Below are 12177 nucleotides of genomic sequence, written 5' to 3'. Positions count from 1 at the left end.
TACCGTTTGAGTCACCAGGGAAGCCCATAATTATATACAAATGTATGTATGTATATTTGAAGTGCCTTTTTATTTTCACATGTCACTGGGTAAATTATATCCTTCTTGGTTTTAAGGTACCCGGCATCCCTCACCCTCTGAGTTTCTCAGCAGCAGGACTTTGTCAAGGTCACTATTGGGCCCTAGAGCTCGGAAGGACCCTGACCATACAGCACAGAACAGACAGAGGTGTGCTCCAGGCTCCCTGAGCCTGCATCATCTGCCTTCTCACCCTGCCTGCCTTGCTTGGATGCAGTGGGAAGACTGGCTCAGAGCAGGACCCTACCCCCACCAACTCTGCAAGACCCTGGGCATGAACCTCCACAACTCCTGAGTCCAGCTTATGGACTGCATGAGACTATGATGTGTGTGGATACTGCTGTTGGCTGCTAGAGCCCTGAGACCGTGGAAAACAGAGGCTGCCAGGACCCCTCTGCAAACACATTTGCATGGCAGGAGAAAGGGTGGTCTCTGGGGGGTTTGTGTGCCCTGTCCTGTCTCCATCATCCTCCCCACTCCTTTTCTCAGCTTCTGCTGTTTGATGTTTTAGCCCATCTCTTTTCCTTCCTTACTCACCACTTTACAATCCAGACACATGGGCTGCTTGCTGGGCCCTGATCAGCCTGGCACGGATGGTCCCTGACCTATGCCATCCCCTGAAATCTCTTCCTGGTGTCCAATTCCAGACTAGTATGGCCCAGGGAGCACTTTTTATTTTTATTTGCTTTATCTTGTCCTTTAAAATATACATATATATATATATATATACACACACACACACACATACTTTATTTATACTTGGTTGCTCTGGGTGTTTGTTGCTGTGTGGGCTTTACTCTAGTTGCAGCAAGCAAGGGCTACTCTCTAGTTGTGGTATGCAGGCTTCTCTTTGCAGTGGCTTCTCTTGTTGCACGGGCTTCCCTGATAGCTCAGTTGGTAAAGAATCCACCTGCAATGCAGGAGACCCCGGTTTGATTCCTGGATCAGGAAGATCTCCTGGAGAAGGGATAGGCTACCCACTCAAGTATTCTTGGGCTTCCCTGGTGGCTCAGCTGGTAAAGAATTCGCCTGCAATGCAGGAGAACTGGGTTCGATCCCTGGGTTGGGAAGATCCCCTGGAGAAGGGAAAGGCTACCCACTCCAGTATCCTGGTTTGGAGAATTCCATGGACTGTATAGTCCATGGAGTCATAAAGAGTCGGGCAGGACTGAGCGACTTTCACTTTCTCTTGTTGCACAGGAGCACGGGTCTAGGACACATGGGCTTCAGAAGCTGTGGCTCCCAGGCTCTAGAGCACAGAAGTTGTGGCATGTGGGCTCAGTAGTTGTGGCTCTCAGGCTCCAGAGCACAGGCTCAAGAGTTGTGGCACATGGGCTTAGTTGCTCCTCGGCATAGGGGATCTTCCCACACCAGAGATCAAACCTATGTCTCCTGCATTGGCAGGTGGATTCTTTACCACTGAGCCACCAGGGAGGCTCCCATCTGTGTTTTTGCTTCAGGTTCCTCACTAGGGGCTCCCATAATAACTACTCCTTGGAGCCCAGCCTAAACTTGGGCAGAGGGCCAGCTGAGTGTTAAGCCACTGAATTTTGGGAGGGTTCATTACACAGCAGCATTGTGAGCACAAATGACTGACACAGAGTTTATTCTCTGTCAGGGACTGGTCTGCAGTGCAGAGCCCTGCAGTATAGAGTGATGAAAGTTGATGATCCCCCATCATTAGGTGCTTGCATTCAAGTACAGGGGAAGTCAGACAGTATGTGGAGAAACAAGCAAATATGTGCTCTTTTATATGGTCACGAGTGTCATGAAGCAAGGAAAGGAAATAGTGGTGATGTTGTCTTATATAAGGTGATCAGGAAGGCCTCACTGTAAGGCTCTGGTTCCTAGGTATACACCCAGAAGTATTGAAAACAGGGACTCAAACTAATACATAGATATACAGGATCATAGCAGCCAAAAGATGGACACAACGCAGGTGTCCATCAATGAAGAATGGACAAACAAAATGTGCTCCATACATGCCATGGAATATGTGTGCACGTGTGTTTAGTTGCTTCAGTCATGTCTGACTCTTTGTGACCTGATGGACTATAGCTCACCAGGCTTCTCTGTCCATAGGATTCTCCAGCAAGAATACTGGAGTGGGTTGCCAAGCCCTCCTCCAGGAGATCTTCCCAAGACAGTGATCAAACCAGTATCTCCTGCAGCTCCTGCACTGCAGGCAGATTCTTTACCACTGAGCCACCAGGAAGCCTACCATACTCAGCCATAAAATAGAAAGAAGCTCTAACACAGGCTACAATACGGATGAACCTTGAAAGCATGATGCTCAGTGAAAGAAGTCAGACACAAAAGTCCACATATTATGTGATTCCACTTGTAGAATAGGTAAAGCCATAGGGACAGAAGGTAGGTTAGTGGTTGCCAGTGGTTGGGGAAGGGGGAAACGGCAGCCACGGCTGAATGAGTGGGCGGTTTCCTTCAGGGGTTGATGAAAACTTTAGGACTAGATAGAGAAGGTGATTGTTCAACATCGGGAATGCACTAAAGGACAGTGAGTTTTCCCCTTTAGAATGGTTAACTGTATGTTCTGTGAATGTCATCTCAATTTAAAAAAAGAAAAGAGGGACTTCCCTGGAGGTCAAGAGGCTAAGACTCTGTGCTCCCAATGCAGGGGGCCCAGGTCCGATCTCTGGTCAGGGAACTAGATTTCACATGTCACAAGTAAAGAGTTTACATGCTGCAACTAAAGATCCTGGCATGCCAGGATCTAATACCCCTGGTACTGCAACTAAGGCTCCGTACAGCCAAATAAATAAATAAATATTTTAAAAATTTTAAAAAAAGGAAAAGAAAAGAACAAGAGGACTGAGAAGAACCTGAAGGAAGAGAGGGAACGAGCCTCATAGATTTTCTTGGGACAAGGCCCCTGTGAGGATGACTTTAGGAAGGTCACCCAGGAGTGTCTCAGGATCCAGACCTGCAATGGAAGCAGCATGGCACAGGCGGAGGGAGAAGGTGAGCAATCAGACAATCCCAATAAAGGCCTCAGGGATCCTCGCAGCTGGGATGGCCTGCAGAATTGTACCAGACCGAGACATGGGGGTGGGCCTTGCTAACCATTGCTGTTATTGGGCATGAGCTGCCTGGGGGACGGGACTGTGATCTGGAGTAAGCTAAGTCCCCAAAGGGGAGCTCAGCCAGCGCTGCCAGCAGCTTTGGTCCTGAGTGGGGGTCTGGGCAGTGCCTTCGGCACACGCCAGGCTGACGTGCAGGAAGAGCGTTTCGGGCACATGTAGTACCTTAGGTGGGAACAAGCCTGGAAAGTCTGAAGGATGGCTGTCTTCAAATTTTTCTCCAAGTGAGATGAGGAGATGACAGGTGTTGAGTAAGGTGCATCCAATTTGACAAAAGGACCACTCAGGCTGCTGTGCTACGGGCAGAAGGTCAGGGATAGGACGGGAGCTGGAGGTCAGGTTCGGTGTAGCCAGACCGTGGCTCGTCTCTTCCTCAAGGAGGACACGTCCGGCCTCATCAGTTACTGCATCAGGCTTCAAAGCAGGCTCTCAGGAAGATGGCTGTCACCTCTCTGGCTCCATCTCAGCCCTGTTCTGATATTGGGTAGCCTTTGGATGAAAGTGTAGTCACCCCCACTTTTATGGGCTGAACTGTGTCCCCCTCCAAATTTCTGTGTTGAAGTCCAAACCCCAGGGCCTTAGAATGAGACTTTGAAGGTAAGGCCTTTAAAGAGGTAGTTAACTTAAAATCAGGCCATTAAGGCGGGCCGTCCTCTAATGTCCTTATAAGAAAAGGAAACTGGGACACAGAGAGACACCAGGGATGCACTTGCACAGGGGGAAGACACAGGACGAAGACGGCCATCTACAAGCCCCGGAGAGCGGCAGCAGAAGAAACCAAGCCTGATCTCCAACTTCCGGCCTCCAGAACTGTGAGAAAATAAGTTTAAGCCACTCAGTCTGTGGTATTTTGTCATGGCAGCCCCAGAAATATAACTACTAATACAACTTTAAAACGTTAATGTAATACCTTCACAGTCACACAACGGAGATTAAAAGGCAAACGGTGTAAAGGAGAACAGCATGTCTGTCAATGCTTGGACGTGACCACACCAGGAGACGTCACCACCAGGACGCAGTTTTGTCCTTCTGTGTGAGGGATGCAGTCAGTATGAGAAGCATACTGTATGAGAAGCAAAAAGAGGCCGTCTTGTACAAGAAGAGCAGGACAGGGTGAGAAAGCAGGATGTGTGTCAGCAGGATAAAAACCACACACCTTGCCCCTTGATAGGAGCAACCCTATCAACTGTTCCCCCAACGTTTGTCCCGCGTCCAGCCCCCTCATGGCCACTGTGTTCTGCCCTCTGAACTAAATAAAGCCTCAGTCTCCCCAAGGGTCTCCCTGATTCTCCTCCTGCACTATTCTCTATTCAGTTTCTAGAAGAATCCTACAATGTTACACAGCGCATGCTTCCTCCACTCTCACCTCCCCAAAGACCTCCCGAACACACTTAGAATAGAATTTCCGTGTGACCAGCAAGGCGCCCAGTTCGAGCCCACCTGTCGGTGGATGAGATGCGCTCCGATACTTCCATCTGGGCTGCAGCGCAGTGTCTCTCCACCGCATGGTCAGCTGGGGGCGCCCCTCCACGCAGACCCCAGCGCGGGGCCGCCCTGCGCAGGCGCGGGCCGTTGGTGGGGCCGGAACCTGATTGCGGGGCCGGAACCTGGTTGCGCGGCCTCGCGGCCGGGGGGAGCGCGTCGGGTGAGGCACAGGACGTCGCGGCGGTGGCGGCCGGGCGGCGAAGCTGGAGCGGCGGTGGCGGCGGCGGCGGGAGGCCGGGGCCGGGGCTGAGGCCGGGGTCGGGGCTGCGAGGCCCGTGGGGCGGCAGGCGGCGGCAGCCCGGGGCCCGAGCCCGGACACGGGAGCGGCCACCATGGCCGAGAGCATCGTGAGTGGGGCGGCCGGGCGGGAGGGCGCTGGGATGAGGCAGCATATTTGCCGGCGCGGCCTGCGGAGAGGCGCAGCGGCCCGCCCTCCTCCTCCTGGGCCGGCCAGCCGGCTGGGCTCCCGACCTCCTCTCAGCTCCTCCCGTCCCCGGCTGGAGTGGGAGGCCGGGCGGTCTGAGGGTGTGGGCTGTGCCGGCCGCTCTATTCCTGGTCGTGGGGTCTCGCCGGGCGCGCCTAGAAGAGGGGCTCCGGGTTGCCGGGGGCTAAGACCCCTCCTCGTCTCCTGTCCGTCTTTCCTGCCTCCTGCCGTCGCCCCAGTGAGTGCCTTCTCACAGGTCACTAAAAGCGTTTTCTACAAATGGGGACCCCCTCCCCGCTAGAGGAAGCTGCGAAGAAGGGAGACGGTGGACTGGCGGATGGCAAGGAGACCTTGACAGCTACCTGTCTGTAAAGGGATGTTAGATCTCATTTTGTACCCGAAGTTAGAGATTAACACACGTCCCCTTAAAGTTTTTTTTTTTTTTTTAAGTGAAAATCAGAAAAAAACTGGCCGTCTCTTAACTTGAGAAAAGTTCCTCTCAGAAGTCAGTGTAGCCGGAAAAAAACCCAACAGACCAGCTGAACAGAAGAATTTTTTGGTTAACTTTAAGGACCACTTGGAATTTACTGGGGGAAGCAAAAGCAGTGTGGGGTGGCAAGTCATGTTCAAAACTTGGCCTTGGGAGGGCCTCAAACAGTTTTGCCAGGTGTTGGAATAGCACGCATTCTCTCTGGATGGTCAGGTCTGCAGGAACCTCCAGCTCTGGGACCTTTAGACTTTTCCTCTAGTGAGTCCTAGCTCTGCTCTCTATTCAGGGGCCCTGGCTCCTTCTCCCCGTTTCCCAGCCTAGAGATGAGCAGAGGGAATAAATGGCCCAAAAGAAATGAGCAACTAACTCGTTTTAAAATAAGACTACCACCAATTCTTGGTAACTCATCCTAGAAATAGGTTAAGAGTTAGCACTCAAATATGCTTCCAAACTTTCTCTTGACTGTAGTATTTTTCACTGAATTGAAATACTTGTGGATAAGTGAGTTGTTTCAGAGAAAGCCACTTTTGTGTCTGTGTATAAGGCAAAGCTGTAGTGGATAGCATGGATCTCTTGCAGAATTTCTCACATTGTGAGGAATTGAAACAGATCATTCTGAAATTTATTTCAAAAGTTTATTTACTTATTTAGAAGAAGTCTTCTAAAATTTTTTGTGTAAAAACTTGATTTTTATCTTTCTAATTCTTTGACTCCCCCAAGAAGTATTCTGGGCTCACTTTCTCATAAATAGGGAGACCTAGGTTGCCAAGAAGTTAATGTGTCTCTGTTGCCTGGTTTGTCTTTTCTTGTGTATTTTACTTTATAGCCTGTGTCAGAGGCCAGGCCATAACTTCCCTCAGTATAAGTTATGTTTGTCTTTCGGAGTTAAATACTGAGCTTAGCTTGGAAATCTCGACTTCTGTGTCTTGTTGTAAACGAACAAGTAGAATAACTTCTTAAGCTTTGAAACTCTCCAGAAACATGTAATCCTGACCTTTAACTCCTCAAGGAGTAGAGTGTCATGCTGTTGGTCCTAAGTGAACATTAAAAGCCGCAGTCACTACATCCCTCAAAGAGAAGCAGGGCTCTTGACTGCTTAACCTGCCTCAGTATTGGAGACAGATTGCAGAAACAAATAAGTGGGATGTTACCTCATGTCCAGGCTGTGTATTAAAACATTTTTCTAGATCTTGAATCTAGAGTATACTAGAAATCAAAAGTCAAAAGACTTTTTGTTTGTGGTACACACAGATGAGTGAGAAAGTTAAACAGATGTTATTGAGAAGCAAAAATAAAGAAAATACACTCTTAACAATTGGGATTTCATAAGGACTATTCAGAACAAAATCTTAAAATTGAATACAACATGGGGCGGAAACCGTTTCAGTTAAGCAAAAGTTATTCGATCTCTGGGTCAGGAAGATCCCCTGGAGTAGGAAATGGCAACCCGCTCCGGTATTCTTGCCTGAAAAATTGCATAAACAGAGGAGCCTGGCGGGTTACAGTTCATGGGGTTGCAGAGTCCGACACGACTGAATACACACACACACACACACACACTACTAGAAAATGAGAACACACACACACACACACACACACACACACACACACACATATGTTACTAGAAAATGAGAAAGGACTTCCTTGGTAGTCCAGTAGTTGAGACAGGACTCCTTGCTTCCCCTGCAGGGGGTAGGGGTTTGATGCCTGGTTGGGAAAGTTCTGCATGCTGAGAGGTATGACCGAAAAAACCAAAACAGAGAAAGACAGAGACAAGCTATTTTTTAGGAAATGTAGGAATAATTTTAGGAAAATCTAAATTATTATTATTTAAAGAATATTTGTTTATTTGGCTGCACAGAATCTTAGTTGTGGCATGTGGGATCTAGTCCCCTGACCAGGGATCGAACGCCAGCACCCTACATTGGGACCCAAAGTCTTAGCCACTGAACCACCAGGGAAGTCCCTACAATATTCTTAATTTGTTTGATAAAATAGACCAGATCGAAAGCCATTGTGGCATTTTGTCCTGTATCAATGAAAGCCTTTCAAAAACAGTTGCTTATGACATTCTCATCTGTATAGTGTTGTTTTGAATACAATATACAGTGCAGTGTTGCTGAGAGGAAGAACATGAGTACTTTCTGGCACATTCTGTTCGTGGCTCCTCCCATCCCTCAGGTGGTTGGAACATCCTCTGTCTTGCTGGTGGCAGGGCATGCCTTTTCATGCTCCCCATTGAGGCAAAACCTCGGATGGTTGGCCTGGACATAGCAGCTCACCTTCACTGGGCTTCTATCAGGGTGAAAATCAAGTCCAGAAAGTGCTGCTCTGTCCAGCTGTCTTCCAGACCTGACAACCATTTCATGGCTAGCCATGAAAATACATATATTTAAAACCCTGACAAATTTTACCATGGTATTAAACATCTTATTTCTTTTCTTTTATTCTTTTTATTGAAAGTAAATAACAAATTAGATTTCCTACAATCCTTTAATGTTTTTAGTTTTTTTTCTATTTTGGCCTCATGGCTTGGGGGGATCTTGGTTTCTAACCAAGGATCGAACCTGTGCCCTTGGCTTTCACTGGGGGTCCTAACCCTTGATAGTCTGCTAGGGAGTTCCACGTGGAATTCTGTGATGTTTTAAAAGTAATCTGTATGGATCTGGGAACAAAAATGTTTTTTTAAACAACTCAGTTGTTCATGATTCTTGTTTTTTTTTCCTGCTGATAAAAAAAATATATTTGTGTAAACCTGAAGAGAAAAATGTTGATCTTTCAGATATATTCTTTATAAACAATGGTTAAAAGTTGAGGTTGTAGGAATTCCCTGGTGGTCCAGAGGTTGGGACTTCCCATTTTTACTGCTGAGGGTGTGGGTTCAAGCCCTGGTTGGGGAACTAAAATTCCACAAGCCATGTGGCATGGCCAAATAAATTAAAAAAAAATTGAAGCTGTATTTTTCTGAGTGAAATGATACGAGTTGACTATTAGGGCAGCCCTCTTAGGATGTCCTCCCCTGTGCTGATGACTCTCAGACCTCTGCTTCATCTTCTAGAAACATTGGGTTACAATATGCAAGGGGAAAGGTGAAGTTTGACTCTCTAAGTTTCAGTGACTCATATGCCAAGAGACTGCAGATGTTAGTTTCAGTAATAGGTCAGAACCTTCCAAGTCTGCACAGTAACCACCTTGTTTCATTTACCATAGATAATACGTGTCCAGTCCCCAGATGGGGTGAAGCGGATCACGGCAACAAAGAGAGAAACGGCTGCAACATTTTTGAAAAAGGTACCTGTGGCTGGGTATTGACCTTTCTTCATCCTCCACTGTTCCCTTCCTAGTCTGTACCTTTTCTCTTTCCCTCATTTTCTTGATTCCTCTCCACTCCCAAGTTTAGTCTCTTGCATTGGTTTTCTCTGTCATGATTGGTGGGACTGATACAGGATCAGATGTGTCACAGCTGACCACTGCTTACCATTGCAGGACCAAGGGCCCAAAGGTCAGTGTAAAAGGATTTCATAGGAGAAATATTTGTGAGTGAAAAATCAGAGAGTGAAGAACTTGAATCGTTCTTCAGCAAAGGGGAATTATTAACATGTATAGAATGATCCCACTTTCTTCTTAAAAAATTAAATAAGCTCCATATACAAATCTGTGATGTGAGAATGTGGTTTAAAGAGCATAAGCCAGACCTAAAAGGGGTAGCTCTGGAAGAGGAGGCCAAAGGAAGGAGAGTGGCTTTTGCTTGATGCTTCGTTCTAGAGGTCGGCAGAGCATGGTTCATGGCTCGCCGCCTATTTTCATTGGAACTCAGCCGCACTCTTTGGCTTATGTACTATCTGGCTGCTTTTGAGCTCCAGGGGCAGAGCTGAGTAGTTGTGACAGATTGTATGGCCTGAAAGCTGAATATATTTACTGCCTGGCTCTTTACAGAGAAAATTTGCCAACCTCTATTTTATACATTCTTTATTATTTGAATTTGTTGTAGATAGCTATTAACTTTTATAATGATTTAAAAAGTCACTTTTTATAAGCAAAAAAAAAAAAAAAAAATGGTCACAGACTGTTAAAGCCAGAGGGAATTTTCAGTGTCAGGTAGTCTGATCTTTTTGTTTTCACAAAGATGGAAATTGGAAGTCCAGAGAATAAGGAGATTTGCTGAGGATTACACTGTGATCTGTTAAGGAAGTCATAGCACTTACCTGAGAAGTTTGGTTTCTGAAAAGTAGTTTCTATTCTGATTCCAACAGTGCTGCTTAAGTGACCGTATTTACAAGAATAAAAGAAAGAAAACCCAGGTGCAGTAGACAGCAGAAAAGAGAATTTCTGTGTCTTCAAGGACTTTTTAATATCCTGCATGTGTGCTTACTTGCTCAGTCATGTCCAGCTGTTTGTGACCCCATGGACTGTAGCCGGCCATGGAATTTTCCAGGCAAGAATAATGGAGTGGGTTGCCTTTTCCTACTCCGTTTTAATATTTTACTCTTTGCTTTTTTAGTAGCAGCTGACCATTGTCAGCTCACTCCTGGTAATGGTGCTGGGATACCCTAAAAGCTTGAGTTCTTGAGAGATCGTCTGAGCAAAGATGAAGCATTAAATGGCTATTGCTTGGACAGTTGTGGGGATAAACGTAAGATTAAGAATACTGCCTACAGTTGTTCTTTACTTTTCTGAGTCTTTGTTATATGAAAATTTCTTATATCTGTAGTAACCATGTAGAGATATGGTTTTGTTTTTAACTTGAGGTTTTTGTGCTTGGCATCAAATATAGAGTTGTTGGACGGGTTAAATTCAAATGATTTAAAAGAAGCCTGAAAATACAGGATTATTCTGACTTTTATTTGCCTCAGAAGTATCCTGAAATCCTAGTGCTCCCTCTGGGTATTTACTTGTTGCCTTGCATAGGGAATATGGACACAATAGCTGCCACTGGATGTGGGTGGAGTCAGGGAGGTACAGTTTAGTGTTGACCTAATTTCTGAAGCCATTATCGCCACAGCAGTCATTGCTTAGGAGAAATTTGTTTGGGGATACTCAAAAACAAACATTTATTATGCTGAGATGTTTCCCCTCAAGTGAAAATCCTTTCCTCTGATTATGCAAATAATATGGATTAATTATAAAAGCCTTGAACAATACAGGAAGTATAAAGAAGCAATAATAATAACTCAAAATTTTACTAGCCAGAAATAACTGTTCCTGTAGCATGTCTTTATGTGTACACCTGTGCAGGCATATGTGCGCACACATTCCTGTGTATGCATGTACATGTACTTTCACCAAAATAGGAGCATACTCTACTACTGCTGTATTTCATATCTGAGGTTAAGGAGAAACATTTATGGATCACTAAAGAAAAAAATGGAGAAGGAATTGGCAAACCTACTCTGGTACTCTTGCCTGAAGAATCTCATGAGGAGCCTGGTGGTCTATAGTCTGTAGGGTTGCAAAGAGTTGGACATGACTGAAGCAACTTAGTACAAAAAATGAAACAAAAACTGGCATGCCTGCATTTTAATTTATATGTAAATGCTTTTTTAAGACTGATTTGGAAATAATGTATTTTAATCATGTATTATGCATTGGTAAAGAGGAAAATCCAACTGAAATTAATTGGATAATAGGCTCTCCCTGTGACCTCACATTCAGAGTCCAACCTTCCTGAACCATTTTTTGATTCACGTGGCCATGTTATGTCTTCCTGAAGGGGTCACTGTCTGCCCTGTCAGGAAGACCAGTGAGCCAGCCATCAACACCTGTGTTTCAGGCGCTGGTGCTAGGATGCTCTCCACCTTACCGACAAGTCTCAACAACCAAGATCCCTCTTTCGTCCTTGATTGATCATTGAATGGATTGTTTGATGGCAGTGTTGAGGGCTGATGGTTGGTTAGCTATCTGGGTGACAAGTTACACGAGTCCAGGCAGTGACCCATATGTCAGTCCTCCTGCCCTGCAGGCAGAAGATGCACCCATTCTAGAGAAATTCACATCTCACCTTGTGATCATTTGTAAACTGCTTTTTTCACTTCACAATAGGTTATGGACATGACTCTATGTCAACAAATGTAGATTTGTATCTTTTTTTTTAACTGTGATAAGAAAAATAACATAAAATTTGCCATGCAGACCATGTTGAAGTGTATAGTTTAGTAGCGTTAAGTACATTCATAGTGTTATACATCACCACCATCCATCTCCAGAATTTCTTCATCTTCCCACACTGAAACTCTGTTCCCATTAAACACAAACTTCCTCTCCCCGCCTCCCCTTCAGCTCTGGTAACCACCCTACATTCTGTCTCTCCAGGTTTGTCATATAAGTGGACTCATACTGATTTTTGATAATTAATAATTTGGCTGTGCATTTGTGCCCTGTAGGTGGGCTTTGAAATGGCCTTCCTTTCGCCTCACAGACTTGCCTGAAAAGTATGTTAACCACTGAACTTTGTTGGCTCCAACTTCCCATCCCCACACTTGACACCCTTGATCCTGATTTAGTATGTGGCATTATGCTCTCTAAGGAAATTGGTTTTGTAAGTGTAGTGAGACGTCTTGCAATGAAAATCTCTCATAGAATCTTGAGTTACGGGATCCTTT

At 45.7% G+C, this 12177-nt stretch overlaps 1 protein-coding gene and 1 long non-coding RNA gene across 3 annotated transcripts in view; one reads left to right on the top strand and one right to left on the bottom strand.

The window, feature by feature from the left end:
* Positions 1 to 2200: 2200 nt before the first annotated feature.
* Positions 2201 to 4726, bottom strand: LOC123332537. The gene is made up of 3 exons (XR_006549340.1): positions 4620 to 4726; positions 4090 to 4208; positions 2201 to 3989 (listed from the first exon to the last, which is right to left on the bottom strand). It is a non-coding gene; the product is annotated as an uncharacterized LOC123332537 (long non-coding RNA).
* NPLOC4 (NPL4 homolog, ubiquitin recognition factor) overlaps positions 4624 to 12177 on the top strand; it is a 50147-nt gene continuing 42593 nt past the window's right edge. The window contains exons 1-2 of one of the 2 annotated variants that reach the window (XM_044938690.1): positions 4624 to 4824; positions 8789 to 8869. In XM_044938690.1, the coding sequence (XP_044794625.1) occupies positions 4630 to 4824; positions 8789 to 8869 (276 nt within the window). In that variant the 5' untranslated portion in view covers positions 4624 to 4629. Of the gene's footprint in view, positions 4825 to 4853; positions 5012 to 8788; positions 8870 to 12177 lie in introns of those variants that run through there. The other variant, XM_006064202.3, reaches the window with a different exon arrangement.

This window comes from Bubalus bubalis, chromosome 3 (genome assembly GCF_019923935.1).
Source record: "Bubalus bubalis isolate 160015118507 breed Murrah chromosome 3, NDDB_SH_1, whole genome shotgun sequence".
In the NCBI taxonomy this organism is placed as follows: Eukaryota; Metazoa; Chordata; class Mammalia; order Artiodactyla; family Bovidae; genus Bubalus; species Bubalus bubalis.
Note: the sequence above shows the minus strand (reverse complement) of the source record. Positions and strands in the feature narration are given on the sequence as shown.